The sequence below is a fragment of the Melanotaenia boesemani genome, chromosome 16, assembly GCF_017639745.1.
Source record: "Melanotaenia boesemani isolate fMelBoe1 chromosome 16, fMelBoe1.pri, whole genome shotgun sequence".
Classification (NCBI taxonomy): Eukaryota; Metazoa; Chordata; class Actinopteri; order Atheriniformes; family Melanotaeniidae; genus Melanotaenia; species Melanotaenia boesemani.
The window spans coordinates 28,459,363-28,478,520 of NC_055697.1; the positions used below are offsets into that span (position 1 = coordinate 28,459,363).

The 19,158-nt window shown below is 36.8% G+C and overlaps 1 protein-coding gene across 1 annotated transcript in view; it reads right to left on the reverse strand.

The window, feature by feature from the left end:
- The window catches only part of LOC121655922, an 88,087-nt gene that overhangs the window by 20,110 nt on the left and 48,819 nt on the right, over positions 1-19,158 (reverse strand). Inside the window, exon 2 of the mRNA XM_042010849.1 lies at positions 6,212-6,316. Coding sequence (XP_041866783.1) covers positions 6,212-6,316 — 105 coding nt within the window. The remainder of the gene's footprint in view (positions 1-6,211; positions 6,317-19,158) is intronic.

The following is a 19,158-nucleotide window of genomic DNA, read 5'->3' on the forward strand; positions in this document are numbered from 1 at the left end:
GAAAACGCGTCATGCAAATCCAGGGACTACAAAGCTTTCACAAAATATCAATTTATCTTCCTACTTCTGACAAACCACACTATATTAATTATATCTTTGATAGGAAATTATCTCGTCTCCTCAGGATAAACGGTGTATCTTCGTTATTTTTATTTTTTATCCTAATCTGAGTCATTGCAGCCTTTACAGCATCCTAAATGGTACTTTTCTTCTTACTACTTAATCTGAAAAGATGGGACCATGAGTGACCGTGAAGTAAAAGACGGGCAGCTAAACTGAGTGTGTGCAGGAGAATATTACTGCTGGAAAATCCATTTGCTGCAAATGTTGTAGTCTCGAACAATATTCCCTAAATGCTCCTTGTCCTCAAGAAAAACCTAATAACTCTGTCTCACAGCCAACTGTGAAAAATATTATAGCTCTTTCATGGTTTGCAAGTGAACAAATGATAATTACAGTAAATACATTTCTCCTAGCACCTATAATTTTGCAAACATCTGAACAGCTGCAGGATCTCAGTCACACTCCCCCAAATCTTACCATGCAACAATAAGAAAAGTCTCCACACTTTTAGACTCATCATTAAAATGGATTCAATGAATCTTTTAATGATCAGTCAACACAAATGTCCTCAATAAAACCACAAAAACGGCTTCTGTGTTCAGTTATTGAAAACAACATTTTAATATACTGTTTGGTTCAGTGTACAGACTAATTTTGGGGACTCTTAAAATAGACTTTTGCCTAACTTAGTTTAAAGCACATGCATTAGGCACACACCTGTCTGTGGACCTTTTCACATGTGTGTACATAACAGAGGAGAAACCAAGCCATGAGGCTGAGAAAAAGCTGTGAAACAGGATTAAGTCACACAAACATTGGCGCTTGTCGGACTCTCATTTCAACAGCTTTGTCACTTCTTTCTTTTTCACTTTCACTTGTATTTCATCAGATTATAATCAGAATGAAACTTTCACAATAATAATGAGGCTGTAAGTCACTGATGCACACTTAGCAATTCCTGCTTGAACAAAATGACCTATAAGGTTGTTTCAGGTAAATGGTTCAATACCAATTCCTAAAATGTCAGGACCCTGTGTAAAATGTAAATCAAAATAGAATATATTAGATAGACAGATCCAGACTAAACATGGAGAAGCAGCATTTAGCTGTTATGCTGCAAACAAGTGGAACAAACTGCCAGTGGAGATTAAACTTTCACCAAATGTAGACATTTTTAAATCCAAGATAAAAAACATTTCTTTTCTCATGCGCCTATGCATGAAATCTGCATGTTAACTTTTTTAATTTATCTTGCTTTTGATAATTTTAATGTAATTTATTTTTTTATTGTTATTATGTGCTGATGCCTTTTACTATTTCTAAATATCTGTAATGCCTTTGTTTTATTTAAAGCACTTTGAATTGTCCTGTACATGAAATGTGCTGTACAAATAAACTGCCTTGCCTTGCCTAGATACTTTTGTTGATCCCAGAGCTGGGAAATTAAGGGTTACATCAGCACACATTGGTGCAAAAGACTCAGGTGGCACACACAGCACTAACAGTAGCTAGCATGAGCTAATATTTTCCATGAAATGGTAAAATGTCTGGATTTGTAAGATTTACAAATAACTGCTTTCCATTTTTATTTACATTTTACACATTGTCTTAACATTTTGTTGAGGTGCCACAGCCAGAGTTTAGACTTGAAGCCATTGGAGCTCTATGGAGAAAAGTGTTGTGTTGTGATACTTCCAGTCAAACCTGGTTTAAATTAATCTCCGCTGCCAACTAAAGTACAGTATCTGCTTGAAGGGTCAAAAAATGACCTCCTATACAATCTATTTACTGGCAAATGTCAGAAAAAGTTTTAAATCACTTTTTCTTTTTTTTCTTTTTTTACGGAGGTTATGGCACATATTGTATATCAGAATAAGTTATAACTTCAAACACTACTTATTCATTAGGGATGGTGATTTAAAAAATAAAGAAAAAGCCACAAAAGCAAAATATGTTACAGACAGCTCACCCCCCAGTTATATTTTTATATATAAATACCACTTATTAAAACTGGATAGAAAGAATCAAGCTTTTATTGCAAAGCTTTGGGAGCAAGGAAGCTTTAATTACACTTTATTTAAAAATTTTTATGTTCATTATTATTTCTCCCTGGAAACAGTGAAGCTCATTCGTTTTTTGTTTTTTTTTTTTCATTTCAATTTTCAGACCACATTTTTTCCTTTCCTCTCATAAATGATAGTCTTTTTTTCTTTTGCTTAAGGAAATGACAATGGAAATATTGAAGCTTTTTGTCTTTAAATGAAGAGATTTTAAATAAGTAACAGAACTTCCTTTGGGAGGGATGGCATGAGGGCAAGAGATGAAGCCAAATCATCATTAGTGATCTCTGGATTAGTGGGGGACAGATTCAAGTATTGTCAACTGAGAAAACAGGTTAAAAGACTGAATAGATCAATGAAAAAAGAATATTACATGCAAAGAATAAATGCTGTAAAGCAGGATGGTAAAGAGCTCTGGAAAACCCCTAATGAAATAATGGGGAGAAGGACAACTGGAGGGGCTTCTTTTGTGGAATCAGAAATCACGTTTCTGACCAAACCGTCTGATTTAGCACATTATTTTAATTATTTTTTTTTATAAATAAGGTCAATGCACTGAGGCAGAATATGGACAATACTGATTCTGATGACCTAGAACTCGTAAAAAATAATGTGATGAGTTGCACTTTTTATTTTAATAGTGTAGATGAGCGAGTAATAAGAACACTGTTGAAGTCTCTGCCTGAACACAGCTCAGTGGGTACTGATATGCTGGACAGTAAAGTACTCCATTTATGATCCGATATGTCTTATTATAAATGCATGCTAAATGAAAGGTGTTTATCCCAAGATCTGGAAAGAGGGTAAAAATGATTTTCTTACCTAAAGATGTCAGACTGTCACTCACTGGGAAGGACAGCAAACCTATCACTATTCCCCCAGTTCTCAGTAAACTGATGGAGAGAATAGTATATGCAAAGATACGGGAATATCTTGACTGTAACGGGTTGAACGCAGGTTTTCAACACGCTTATGAACATAATCATTCAACTTCTTCAGCCCTTACAATAATGACAGGTAACTGGCTTCAGGAAAAGATGATAACTCAAAGATGACTGGTGCAGTATTACCTGATTTTAGTGCAGCATTCGATGGCATAGATCAAGAACTGTTTATGGGTAAACTAGAATGCTATGGGTTTAGTCCAATACCGTTCTATTTATGAAAAGTTATCTTACAAATAGAACACAACGGGTTTATTACAGTGGCAGCTGGTCTCACTCTAAGGTATTGGACTGCGGGGTCCCGCAAGGAAGCTGCCTGGGTCCACTTTTATACGCCATCTTCACAAATGATTTACCAACAGTTTTGTGTAAAGTAACTGAACAAATGTATGCTGATGATTCAGCATTGTACAGCAGTGGCTTGGGTGGGATAGCGGGTCGTCCAATGACTGAAAGGTCAGCGGTTTGATTCCCACTGCCCCAGTCATGTGTCATCGTGTCCTTGGGCAAGACACTTCACCTTCCTTGCCTCCAGTGTTGGCATCGCTGGTGAATGAATGTGGATGAATGTTCATTGATGGTCTTAGAGGCCGTAGGTGTGGATTGGCAGTAATGTTTCCGTCTGTCTGCCCCAGGGCAGCTGTGGCTGCACATGTAGCTTACCATCACCAGGTATGAGTGAGGAGTGAATGAATAATGGATACAGTGTAAAGTGTTTTGAGTGCCTTGAAAAAGTGCTATATAAATCTAATCCATTATTATAATTTATTGTATTATGCTGCAAAAAGTTAGTGAATTGGAAAATGCTTCACCAGCTGAGTCAGATATGGTTTTTGACCTGATAGAACGAAATAAGCTGGTACTGAACATCTCGAAAACCAAATCAGTTATCTTGGGATTAAGTCATCTACACTAAAGACGAGTTTAAACTTGTCTGGGGAACCTACTGAACAGGTAGATAAAGTAAAATTACTGGGCACAATAACTGATAGTCAGCTGTCGTGGGCAGAACACACTGATACCACAGTGAAGAAGGGAATGTCTTTCTTATGTCCCTTCACACATTGTGGGACAGATGGCTAAATCTTTCATTTTATGTTACCTGGATTACTGTGCACCAGTATGGTCCTCTGCATCTAAACGTCAATTAAAGAAATTACAAACTGTCCAGAACAGATCTGCTAGGTTAGTTTTACTTTGTCCCTTAAGAACAAACACTTTTGTTATGCACCGTCGACGCTCATGGATAACCGTCGAGAACAGGCTGGTTTTTAGTACAGCTAAATTTTTAGGAACATTGTCTTTTCTTCTCAACCTGTTTTTTTTATATAACCAAATTGCCAGATGATGGCCATGTCATGTTGCTATACCCAAATACCTTAAAGAGAACAGTTATTTTTTGTGCCATCAGTCATTGGAATACTTGCTGACTGAACATACGTAAATTAAATAGCAAAGTATCTTTAAAGTACCATCTGACAGTGAACTATTTACATTTGTGAGTAGGGAAATGGACGCACCCACTGTATGAATGTAATACAGAATGTAATACTAATGAATGTAATAACTTTCTGAATAATTTCTGATGTTTACAACGATGTCTGCGATGTTTCACTGCTTTTAGATTAACATTGTCAACTGAATCACAATTTTTATTGTGTGGTATGTTTTATGTTTTGTCTTGTATGTTTGTATGGTCCCCAGGAAGATTGCTCATCCCACTTTACAGACTGCTAATGGGGATCCTTTGAACAATAAACAACAACAATAAATCTTTAATCAACTATAAAGGCCTTGTCCACATGTAGTAGGGTATCCCATAAAGCACTTTTCTACGATTTGGTCTGTCGTCCACACAAAAACGCAAATTTACGGCATTAAAAATGATTCTTTCAAAAACATCGGACCAAAGTAAATAGTGGTGAATACTCCGGAGTCCGCATGGGGACATTAATAACTGAGATTTTTGGTTTCAAAACGTCACTGCCTGCGACACAAAATACTCTGTCACACGTGCGACTTGTGTTTACACTCAAACATGCTGGATGCCCTCAAAACTGTGTTGTCGTTATCGACTGTCCAGACGTTTTTTCGTCTGCTTGTTTTTACAAGCTAAGGTACCGCTCCGTGTAGAAGACCACAGGCGAAGAACAGCATTAAGCACGGGTATTTTCTGCCACGTAGTTATTCCACGTCCGAGGCATATTCCCTGTCAAAGGCGCCATTTTTCATGTTTCATGGAAATGACGCCAATAGACAGGAGGTTAATCTGATTGGATAGAGATAGGATCTGGGGATGCACCACTGCCTAAAGGTTTGGCATGCCTTTGAATGTGCTTTACAACGCACTTATGCGGTTAGGTGTGGATGGACTTTTTCTTTCTTTCTTTTTTTCTAAAAACAAAGTTATGTGGAGGGGGGAGGGCATTTGGTTTTACAAAAACCAGACTACATAATGGCCTAATAAAAGGATCTGAAAACTCTTCAGATAGGATGTAGGTTTATATATATATATATATATATATATATGTGTGTACTGTATTTGCAAAATAATTCTTTTTATTTGTTTTGCATTGTCATTGTGCAGTATTTTGTGCAGATTGTTGAAAAAAATCAAATCGTTTTGAGTTAAATCTGAAATCAGAAAAAAATAAAACTTGAAATTGTTTAAGAAAAACTTTAAAAATATAAAGAATAAAAAACATCTTTTGATAAATGATTCAAGACAAAAGTTTTAATTGAACACTTTTTCAAACCTTCTGAAAGAAATAAAAAGTGTCTCTAAACGGCCGCATTTGTCACAGTGTCTTTGTGTAGCACTAAGAAACGCCACAGTCCAGCACTGCTTTGTCAATATGTCCACCCTGAAGTAAAAAAACAACAAATACCATCCTAAAGGAGCTCTCACTTCTGCTGCGTGTCATAAAATCAATCAGCACAAGTGCTACAGTGGTCATGATGGATTCTGTTATGTGTTGGTGGGATTTTGTTGACCACAGTAAGAGCTGTGTCAGAAACCAGAGTTGAGTGCTCCTCATGGCGCCGGGACGCAATAAATCCTCGACCTTGGTCAGGAGGGTTTAAGGTGTTGTGTGGCTGGATAAAGCAAACCTCCGCGAGCCTTGTTAAAGTAGACTGACTCACCTGTTTGTGGTGGTGGTCGTAGGAGTTGATGTGGTTTTCGTACTGCTGGTGTCTCACATACTGCTTATCACACAGCTCGCAGTAATACCTGGAGTCCCCTTCCTCCTGCAGAGAGATGGATGGAAAGAAGAAAAGAAGTGAAGCTGTCAATATGAGAATGGGATTTTATTTGGTATCTGCTATTTATCATTACGTCTGTTTAAAAACTGAAATTAATTTCTCTAATGAGTTTTAGGAAATATGTGCAGGTTCTTTTTAGAGGCTTTAATATTATTTTATTTGTGGCACCATTTCAATTTATTTATTTAAAAATAGTGACTAGCCATATTAATATAAATTTTTATTTAAATATGTAATTATTTATAGCCAAAGACGAATTTCTGTCTTTAGTCCATTGGTGGGTAGATGGACTTAAAACAGTAAAATATAATGAAATAATACACAGACAACATATAATAACATAATATAGGTACATAACATGGAAGAAGCACACATTTACATCAAAAGGTTGCAAATTTAAAAGGCATCTAGTTAAGTGTGTCTAAAGTTCTCTAATAATAAACAAGCATCAGTGTTATATTTACAGGTACTTGAATGTGACTGGTGTTTTCAATGTATACTAAGTACAAATATTTATATTATCAGCACTCATTGTTCAGCATTGTTTATATTTTTGCATATGAAATGTAGGATCAACATGTGAAATTTATGTTTTATTTTACAGGATCTGGACTGGTTTTTTATCCCATTCATGCATGATTTTTCTTTTTTTTTTTTTACACACAGTACAATATGTTTTTTTTACATGGATTGATTTATTTATTAATCATATTTGACATTTATTTTTATATTCTACAAAAATATCTATAAAATAATTTCAGCATATTTTGTAAAACATTCTATAAAAATGTAGCTGTTATTTTCCTTTCCTTTTTATCACTATGGTAAACTTAGTAATTAAGATTTATGTACATATAACATATATTTATCTATTCTACAGTGAGTGGCAGTGTATTAGATGACTCACTGTTGTCCACTGAAGTGCTAATATACCATCCACCCATACACAGCTTTTAAATAGGCATCCTTGTAGTGGACACAATGCATGAAATGGATAAAGACTTTTGCATTGTTAAAAACGAAGATCAAAATAAACAGAAAAAACAATCCCTGACTTATTTACAATTTTTTTGAAAAATAATTGGTTACAGGAAAAGATCAGGAATTAAATAATAAAGAAAGATGGGAATAAATGTGCAGCATTTCTGTGCAGAACTATGTTTCAGCTCAGTAAAGGACCTGATGGCCTCGTTGCCATTTCTGCTGGTCAAGATGCTTTTGGAAGTAGAACCAAAACAATGACGCTGTTTTTTATGATCTCATGACATCTGGTGTATTTCCAAACAAACCACAATCTTTTTTTAATCCCCATCAAATACTTTGATTACTAAACCTAACTAAGAAATTTAGTTTCATTTTATCCAAGAAGGTAAGATGAACGTTACACATGCAGCCATTAAAGACCTTCGTCTGCCTTTCTTAAAGTTACATAGCATACTTTTTATATTATATACCATCCTCCTAGACACCTTTCTCCATTACAGGATCTCCTGTTATGATGTGCATGTCTCAACAGCAGCTATGAAGAAAATCCAGTCCTAATTGATCCCACCTTCCCTAGAAAATCTGTGCTGTGAAAACATCTCAGGTAGGTGCTGCCACCGGCTGTTTCATATTTTCACCTTTTCTGCTGCAGCCAGCTAATGTAGACTTGTTCCATTTTTTTGCGAGTAAACTCTCAAAGATGACACTAAAGCATTTACTGTCACTCTCTCCAATATTGGTTTGATAGTTTAGAAGCCAAAGACCACGTTGTGTGTTCAAAAAGACAACACAGTCTTCGATTAAACAAAAGTTTTTTACATTAGGGGAATGAAAACTGAGGAATCTATTACCCTTCATATAAAACTGGGAAATAATTTTTTTTTATCTCCGGGCTGTGTTTGTTCTACATTGGTAAGTTAAAAGGCAGCTTTCACCTGGTGTTGAAGATATAAATATATCTGAAAACCAATCTGTGACAAGACTTAGTTGTTGGGAGCTTTCTGTGGTCTAAATCAGTGGTTCTTAAACTGGGGGTCCTGACCCTCATGGAGGTCCCAAGATATTTTTAGGGGGTTGCCAGATAATTAAAAAAAAAGCCTATATTTATCAAATAAATTAGGGATTTTAATTAGAGCTGTCAAAATTAACATGTTAATGCAAAGAGATTAATATGTGGAGTTAGCAAATTAATTTTTAACGCATTAATGCATAAATAAAAGTTACAAATGGCAAAAGTACTTCGTACCATTTTTAAAAACATGAATGTGGTATTATCTCTGCAAGGGAAGCTGCATTTGGGCATTTAGGTTCTTTGTTACAGCAGTGAACTGGGGGGTCACGAACACCAACGTGTTAGCTTGGGGGTCGTGGCTCAAAAAGCAATCATGACCGGTCTTGACCACATTACATATGATCTGCAAAAGAATAGATGGATAAGATTTCATCTGAAATCTCCAAATATCACCTGCTTTCAAACAGTGACTAGCACACAAAACCAGAAGTCTTAGTCCACTTATTGTTGATCCAGATATCCACTGAAAGATGGCAGTCGATGCGTCCCAGACTAAATAAATAATCACACAGGCATTAAAGGTAATATAGCATGATGTATGACTTATGAAATAAATACCGAAAAGCACCTTTCATATCTTGTTTGCATAATTGTAAATCATGACTGTATCTCAGTTTGTCATAATGCAAAATGAAAACTAAACTGCGCAGGTGGGAGCGTTGAATTATATCCAGACCCTGTATGTGCAGAGAAATGTATTTATAGGGATCTATATTCATCTTACTCAAGTTTTTAATTTGTTGCCTGTCATACAGAGTGTGTGTCCTCGTGTGTGTGTGCTTGGAGTTTATGAAGTGGAGTGATGCTGTCTTTTGCTTCCGATGGCTAATGGGCCCTTCAATCACGGCCATTGTGTATCGCACACAGAGATATATAAAAACGCACAAACACACAGATATCTGCAAACCCACATTGCTTTTAATGTCGCAGCATGTCCTAAGCCCACACAGACACATATTTCTTTTTAACAAACACCCATTTTCTTGTTAATGAAAGATTGATTTATCTTTAAAAAGAGGGGAAATTTAACCTTTGACATTCAGCAGAGGTCTGTGTTTAGTTTGGTCTCTGAAAACTGCAGTGAAGATGCTTCCTGAGTTCTTGTGTCAGGAGAGGACAGAGTGATCCCAGCTGAAAATGTGATGGAGGACATATGGAGACAACCAGAAAGACAGAGACAAAAGACAACCTCGTTTAATCTCTCCCGTCCCAGAGCGGCCGCCATCCTAGGCCATTACGTCAGGGATCTCCTCCTTCAGTCTGCATTAGCTCCTCAGGCAAGTGATTACTACAGCTACCATAATTTCATTAAGTGACAAATTTATGTTGCATTATTCTATTACAGAACGAAACATTACATTTGCATTATTTAATCAGAGACGGCATTGGCTTGCATTATGTCATTAAAGATGTAGTTGGGTTGCATTAGCCTGCTGAAGATGGCTTTGGATGTCCATTAAACATGGCCTGCTGGATGGCTGAGCAGTAAACTCAGATTAAAACACATTACACTTCAGGAGCTTTTTCTACTCTGCAGCAAAACAAACAGGACCTTGTTGCTATGTGAAAATACCATTTTATATATTTTTTTTCTATCCAGCTGAGGAAGAGATTTAAGGAAGAGTTTGGGAAATTGCCTGAACCATTGTGCAAATGAATTTTTCAAGACCCGGAGGACCGACTCTGATGCCCAGCTGCGAGGAGAAAAACTGACCTCCCAGAGCCAGACTGCATGTTGCCAGCTGAGTTTTTACCACAAGGGTTTAGTGTAAAAAACAGCCTCCGTACAGCAGCTCAGCCCGTGTTAAACTGCAGATTTATGTGCCTCCACTAACACTTCAACTTTGCAGCTTAAACTGCAGATGTGATTCTTTACAACCACAAACCCAGGCATCATTAAAGGCAACTAATGACATTTTTGTGTGTGTTCTGGAACTTGAAAGTCATTCAGCACAAAATGAACTACATTCCTCACACCGATATAATGATTAGTCAAAGCATTTTAAAATGTGTCATTTTTGACTAATATCTTTGTTTTTTTATGATATTTTTGGTAGAGCGATGCACGGTGGTGTGTAGGTTAGCACCACGGCCTCACAGCGAGAAGGTCTCCAGGTTTGAGGCTTGGCCGGGGTGGGGGTTCGAACAGCGGCCTTTCTATGTGGAGTTTGCATGTTCTTTCCGTGTATACGTGGGTTCTCTTCGGGTACTCTGGCTTCCTCCCACCGTCCAAAGACCTGCATGTTTGGTTAACTGGTCACTAAATTCTCCCTAGGAGTGAGTCAGAGTGTGAATGGTTGCGATGGACTGGCAACCTGTCCAGGTGTCCCCTGCCTCTCACCTGCTAAATGCTGGGGTAGGCTACAGCTTTCCTGTGACCCTTCATTGGAAGAAGCAGTAAAGATAATGGATAGCTGGATGGATTTTTTTAAGAAACATTTATAGAACATTATAGAACAAGTTAACAACCGTTTAATATTTTTAAGTAATATTTTTAGAAAATATGTGTCCTTTCTTTGGAAATGTTGCCTCCCACTGTGAAGACCTGATGGTCAACAAGTGGTTCTGTGGGCAGATATGAACCTCAGAGACTAAACTTTACAAACCCCGAGAGCTCAAGAGTCAGAGCTTCAGTGACCAAAGACAGACGTTGATATTTAGTCCCAAAATCTCACTGTGGTTATCACTGCAAACCACAAGACGAAATCCTAATACAGCATCACATCATTTGGAATATACTGAAAATCTCCTTGTATAAATTGTTTTGTATCTATTAATGGTCTGTTGAAAATGAGAAGATCTATGAGGAAATCTCAAATATAGGAGTCACCGTATAGCTCTTTACTTTTATAGAAAGTGGCTGCACACACACAACCCCTGGTAAAAAATGTTTCCTGTCAATCAACCAGCAGCTGCAGCACCTTCAGCTACACAAGAACATTTTCTTTTTGGTTTCTTTTTTTTTTTTTTTTTTTTTTTTTTTGTGCAGGTATTTGTTTGAGAAAAGTAAATTAACAGTGATTCACTGTTTTTTTTTATCTAATTTATCTGAAAGACAAAAAGATAACATTTTATCATCATAAGACCAAAAAGGCTGGAAAATAAAATTGTTTTATGCTATATTTGTGTTTTCAATTATTTAGTTCTAACAAATAAAAGCTAAATAAACATCCAACAAAGTGTGGTGAATCCATGCTTTTTATCAGGGGTTGAACCAGTTAAATCCAAATAACTAAGCACTTGTACAGATTTAAAAAAATACTGCATACATTGTTTTTTAAAAGCTTTATTCTTCAAAGAAATAAAATACCATCTGCTAGATGTTAAGAATGTTATTTCATAGAAAACTATTATATATTTATTCCATGATTACACAAACAGCCCTTTAGCCATCGTTTGAAAATGTTAGCAAAGCCAAAACTGAGCAACAAATGAAAAACAATATTAAATACGTTAAAATTGTGCGAAGATTGTTTTCTTTAACAATATTACCACACTACAAACTGAGTAAACATATGGGTAAACATATATGCAATATCCCTGTTATATTGTGATGATGATATGAGTTCAAATGCCTAAACAAATATTTTAATAAATGGTGCCAGTAGCAGGTTTAGTAAGTAGGGCTGCATCCCACTTCTGCACCTGTGCTTGTTGCCAGTTGTTGAGCATGAACTTTCCTCTGACTGGAATGAAGCCCTCATTAATGCATCTGTGCTTGTCTTGTTTTAAGCCTAAATATATTATTGATATTAATGTGGCACATGCTTAGATTGCAATAACAATACATTTTCAATATATTGTGCAGGTACAAACAGATCAGAAACAGAAGCCATAAAGCCCCCCCCCACCCCCCCCCTCTCTTGTTTATTACTTCTAATCAAACTTGATTCTGCAGCCTGGTTCTCCTCGTCCACGTTATAGCCATCATTAATGGCGTACATCTACCACACATTAGAGCTGCAGATTTTGGTTTTTACATCTTGATTGCCACTATCCAATTAGACATAGTTTTTTTTTTTCTTTTGACTGCAGCTTTATATTTGAACTCGGTACTGAAAGAAAAATGTGATAAAAATGGAGGGAAAAAAAGCATCAAATAATCTAAATTTTAGTCTTGCTCAGCTCAATATCTCAAAATGTATTACTTTTGCTGAAACAAAGCTGGCGGCTGTAACTAATTTGATTTTCGGTGTCTTGTAACGGGCTTGATAAGTCTGAAATGTGGAGTGAAGCTCCTCTGCAGCCTTTTCCAAGCCTCACATGGTCCCTGAGCTGCTTCTGTAAATGACTTTCTTACTGACAGACCTCTCTTTGTCTGACTCCCTCCGGGTTTTGTTCTTTCTCCAAGCTTGTACTTTCTTAACACTAATGACGAACCGCAGCTGGTATGAAGACAGACATTTTTATCAAGCTGGAGGGAGGAAAAGGAGCAAATGGACATGGCCTTTATGTTGATCATTTGGTGCTGCTGGTGGTGTGACAAACTCATCACGGCGTTGCCCTAAAATTAAAGGACAAGGTCACAACCTCTCTCTGAAGCTTTGTGTGAAATACAACATGGAAACTGAATTGTGAGATATCTTGTGTGTATTAAGAAAATGGTGATTATGAAGGCTGTGCAGTGTGTGTTGCTCCTACTGAGAATGCCCTTTTTAAATGTAGCTGCAGATTGATGAGATGTGAGAGAAGAAGCATTCAGTGGAAAAATCTGCCTCTAAAAAAGCATGTGTCAAGAAAAAATGATGCCACTGCCCTGGTGAGCCCCGTCGAGGGTGCTGTATTAGCCTTTTGGGTAATAAAAATTTACTTTCATTGCGATTTAACTGCTTTATTTGCAGATAAAACAGTGCAGCTTTTATCTGCACAAAAATGGCACAATTTTCACTGACAATCAATTTTTTATAGCATATATGGAACTAACGACTAGAGTTTTTAACTTCTTAGTCATTTTATCACACACATTCTAATTTTCTCTTTGATAGTGTTTTTAATTAGTTTTATTGTATGTTTTTATCATAAAATCTTTCAAGAAGCAATTTGAAAAAAAAAATCTTCTGGAATGATAAAAGGTAGAATTAAAAAGAAAGTACAGCAAAAGGAAATTACACAAACACAAATGCATAAATGTTTTGTGTGTATCTGTGTGTGTGTGTGTGTGTGTGTGTTATAGCTTGAACTTCCTCCATATACAGTAATAAAAATAAGTGCATTCTTATAATAAAATAGTCAAACATTTTGCCAAAAGGACCACTCAAATGTAATAAAAGACACTATTATATTATATTATATTATATTATATTATATTATATTATATTATATTATATTATATTATATTATATTATATGTCCTTCTAAAGGAAAATAGGGACCTTATTAATTTATTATGAGGACATCCAGGCTTCCAAAAGCAGCGATATTATATTCTGCTTAGTTTTTAACACTACAAAAAGAAAAAGAAAGTTTCATTTCCTTTAATTCCCTCCATGAGACTTGAACTGATGAGTCCTTTGCAAGGTCTGTTGGCTGAGCAAATATTGTACATTTACTGGAAATTGGATATGGGTGAAGAACAGAATGACCCGTCCTCCTCTCTCTAGACTTATCTGGAAACTGAAGTGGACAGCCCTTGAATATGACATTTCATTTGTTGGTTGCAGGAAAGCAAGTTGATTACAATGAAAGAGCATATAGTGAAGACAACCCCTGCATGTGCACGTGCAAACTGGCACTGATGTCGCTTTCTTTAAGAAGGATACACTTCCAAGTAGGCTGATTGTATGATTTTAAATACCAAGGGACCTAAGTAAACAGATGTGCGCATATAATTTATTTAAAGAAAAGGATAGAAAACATGCAATTCATCAATAATATACCCACTATGACGTGCTGATGCGGCAGGGTAATCCAGAGTTCTCCTAATGACCAAACACAGACAGAATCTTTTTCATTATTTCAGGAAGATGACCCATCACAGATGCTACATGCTTCATCTTTCCTCTGACATATGTTCAGGCTCTTCTAATAGTTCAGACGTTTAATCACTTTTTCCTCTGACATGTTGGATATTAAAAATCAGGTATTGTTTTGAACAACTACATCAAAGTAATCAAGATCAAAAGAGCAACAAAAAGTGCTTTATCTTTATTTCCACCCTGTTTTTTTCATTATTATTTAGTAATCTATGAGGAAAATAATGCTGTGTTTATCACAATAGGGGAGATATTTTACCTCCTCCACCTACTGATGTGATCTTGTGTCAGGAGAGCGACTCGGAAATGTTTGGCTGCTTGTCAGGGCGCTGCCTCTGGAGAGTGCGCTCCTGCTCACTCAGCTGCTGGAGTTGTTGCATTGCGTTTAGCCAAAACAACTTCCTGCTTTGTACAGGCATACTGGGGCCGTTTGGGATAACTTCACATTTTAAGACATGTTGTCAGAGTCATGCTGGTGTAGCCAGTTTGTACTCTGATGGGAGCAAAATAAAGCTGAAGCTCAGGCTGCTGCTACTGTATAGCATAGTGGGAAAAAAAACCCACATATTTAAGTTCTTATGGTTTTGGGTATCTAAACGTATTTTAGAAATCCTCTCATCCTTACCAGGATTTTAAATGAGTTAAATAAAACCTCAAAGGAATAACACAACACACAAATTCAACATCTTGTGTAGTAGCTATGCCTTTCTGTGTGATGCAACATTTCAATCAGCTTGAGGTTTGGACTTTGACTGGACTGTGTCAACACCTTGATTCTTTTTCTTGTTTTTTTTAGCCGTTCTGTCATAGATCTACTACTGTGTTTGGGATGATTGTGCATTTCAGTTTCAGCCAAGGTTTAGCTTCATCATCACATTTGACTTGATAATGTCTTAAGCAATTTTGTAAACCTAAGTTGTGCTTCCATGTTCCTTTTAGAGAAAAGAGGCATTTGATCAGCAGCACGTTTGCTGCTTACCTTTTGATTTCTGTAGTAGCTGTAGCATATACTTGCTTTTAGATCTGCATTTGCAGGATTTTAATGACTGCCTCTTGTATTTTGTGTTTGTTTGAAGCATCATTTCTGCACATCCTCAGAAATCAACGCTACAGGTTAACAAGCTGCAATATACAAGTAACCACTGGGGGCAGTGTCTGATTTGACTGGAAGTAATGTCTGAGGAGAAACAGCCACAAAAATGAGTTTTGATTCGGTGTGCTTGTTTAAGAGGCCTTGCAATCGCTTTCTCTGCTCCAATTGCACAATTAAACATATACTACGCTTCTTTATTGTTACCATGTTTATTGTCTTGTTTGCGCTCTACAAAGCAACTCTTTCTGGTCTGAGTTGTCTAATACGCCCCCTAGTGGAATCCTCTGGTAACAGTAGCACTAGCAAGTACACTAGCAAGTATGTGTACAATCATGCTGTTTCCATACGCTAACATAATCTTAAAAATCAGGTATATGCTCGGCCTAAGAGTGAACTGATTGTTTTCGAATTGCTTCTGCATTTTGGTTTCATCTTCCTTAAATGCAACAGTCTATTAAGTTATAGGTTGTTCATCTGAGGTTTTATTCATCTAATTTCAAGGACTGTTCATCTTTATTTTTTTCTTTTCTTTTTGCTTTGTCCTAATCACTAAAATTTAAAATTAAAAGTAGTTTTCAAGTGACTTTATAATGTCTAGGAAGCATTGTGGTTTCAGCCATTACAGCAAGGTTTTCACTGGTCTTTTTCATGTTAGCTTCTGTTGGAGTGTTGCAGACCAGTGGATTAACATTTACTTAAGGGCAAACTTTTTAAATCTTTGTGGATATAACTGCAAGACCTTTTTATTAGCAATAAATAAATATCTTAACTATTTCTGTAAGCTGACAGCACCTCTGAAGATTAGTATGATTTACTGGAGGAGAAAACTGGGTCAAACTGTGTTTTTGATGTGAGGGTTACATTAACATTTTTTTTCTGAAATGCTTAGATGTCTTTTGACTTGCAGATCAACGAAACCATGAGCATGAGTGCATGTTTGTGCATGGCCAGGAGTGTAAGAAGATATTAGTTGTTGTGCTTCTGCTGTGTGTACCTGGGGATACCCTGGTAAATTCTAACCACAGCAGAGCTCAGTGAATGAACATTAGCACTTAAAGATCATTAGTTAGTTTGTTTTCATTTCTACAACTGCTTCTCTGATGGTACTCATCCTGAGGACACAGTGTTGGTGCTCTGATGTCTGAATTTTGGTGTTTTGTTGCTATAAATTGTCAAAATTATGTCCAGATTATTAAGCATGCATAGGTGGTAATTAACTGATCTTGAAGGCAGCACAGATGTGGCACGTACATAATTAGTATGATTACATGACAACAAAGCTAGACACTCTTTCTAAACTTGCACAGCTGGTGGCTAAAAATACTGTTCTTGCACTTTTAATGACAAGTAATGACATCTTTTGATGAGGCAGAAATTGTCTTTAAATCAGCTAAAGTTTAGCATCGGTGGTGCAAAACGAGATCACGCTAATTCAGCAAAAAAGGCAGGTTTAGAGTCCAGAGCAGATCGATGTAATGAGGGCATGTTTGGGACTTTGTAGTACATTAAATGTACGACTTCTTCACAACCATTCTTGAAAGATGTGGGTCTGAGTGTAAAGGCGTGAGATCAGACATATGGCAGTGCTTCAGCATATTGTCTGTAACATGGAAGTTTATGGCTATTTTACATGATGTCTAAAAAGGACGTAACATGTAGAACAGCTTCATACTGCAAACCTAAACGTATAGTCCTGTCTACTTTTCACTACAGCACATCCAACAAACAACTTAGATAATGTAGATGACTTTAGAGTTGAGCTGTGATCTGTAGGCTATCCATCACTTTTATCCTCTTTTACAACCATCATCACTTCTGCCAAAACTGCTTTTTACAATAACAAGATCAGCACCTTCATAGACAGTTGGAAATTATATTCTGCTTTCAAAACATTACTTAGTCAGGCCACAAACCTCACTGATGACTTTGCTTCTGACTTTATGGGAAAGATGGTGAACAATCAGAAGTCTTTTCACTGGTTCACTCAAGGACAATCACACTTCTTTGGTTGAAGGTGCTTTAACCTTCCAAGCCAACTCTTTGTGCCCATTTTCACTCATAATTTCAGCTTTATTGTTTTCAAAATAGTTTTCATTATTTTTATTCAAACATACTAAACAGAAGACATCTCCTTTACCTGCTCAGGCACAATAGATCAACTTTTATTTCCCTCTCATGGCAAAATATTTTCCAGTCCCCACATCTTACCATTGTACCAGCATTTCACATTAAATAAATACTTTTTATAACCATTTTTTTACCTTTATTTTTCCAGGTAAGATGTTTGAGAACCAATTCTCATTTGCAAACATGACCTAGCATAGGGGCCCCAAAAAACTACAGAAAGACATAGATACATGTGAAGACATACCAAACACAGTAAAACCACAGATCCTCTTAAAAACAAGCATATAAATCAGTTAACATAAAATTGGAAAGAGTAAGAAGTATTAAGGATGTATTAACAGGAAAGAGGAGGGAAGAAATGGCTGTGTGTGTGCATGCATATGTGTGTTACAGTTTGAACTTGAAAGTAGTAAGAGATGTCAAAGTTGTGAGTTTGAGGGTATTTTGTAAATTGTTTCAGTCGTTTGCTGCTGAAAAACGAAAGGATTTACGACCAAAAATAGTGGTTTCAGGCCCAGGATGCTCTTATAGACATATAAGATGCTCTTATATAGTGATAGAGCCACCAAGTATGAAGGAAGGACCAAACCACCAATTTGTAAAGATAACAGTGGTGAGTGTTGAAGGTCTTAGTCGGTGGCAGTGAATAGCTCATGGATAAAGATGGTCTAGTTTATTGAGAGCTGTGTTTGTAGATGATGTCACTGTAGTCCAGGCTTCACCAGCTTTTAGCATGTTCCTGACTTCATTCAGAGGAGTGGTTAACACCTCTGCTCAAAAAGGATACTCTAAAACCATGTTTAATGGTGCATTCACACCAGGATAGTCCTGGGGACTTGGTTTGATTGGGCAGGGAATGCAGGGAAATGTTGCACCTTCCTTCGGTTTGGTTCGCTTGCATGTTGGACTTTGCTTAAGTGGACCAATCCGTTCAGACATCATGCAAATTCAATAACTGCTCATTTGGTGACGGTATTTCCCCAACCAACCAATGACCAAGAAAAAAAAGCAGAAGAAGGAAGAAAACCTGGCTCATCGATTGATCAGAACCAATAATGTAAATATTTCCCCTTCAGCTGGTTCATTTGCCACAAGTAGACAATGGAGCAACACCAGATTTATCCAGTCTTGAGGTTTCTGTTTTTATCTTGGTGTTCAAACCTAATACGGTTTCATAAGAAGCTTCCCAGTATGAGTAGCAGGAGCAGCATCAAGCTATCCAGCACGTTGCTGTACGTCACTTCCTCTGAATGGTCTGTTTGCTTTCACAGAGACTTCCGGTTTTCCAGCGTTTGCTTCTTTGGTTCACACCGGTGTGTAAATGATCATTCACACTACTCCAGACTAACTGTACCATCTACTGAAGTAAGCCAGGGTTTGTTTCAAGTGGACCAAACCGTTCCAATGTGAATGCACCATAAGCCAAGAGTTAAAAAGTCAAGTTTTGAAACAAAACAGTTAAATTCTAGTTCAGGTCGCTAATGCTTCTCCATAAGACTATCAAAGCTTAGTTTGTAAGGCTTATTCTCCTTTGGAGCCACTGTGTTCCTCTCAGGAACAATTTCTAGTAGTTCTATCCC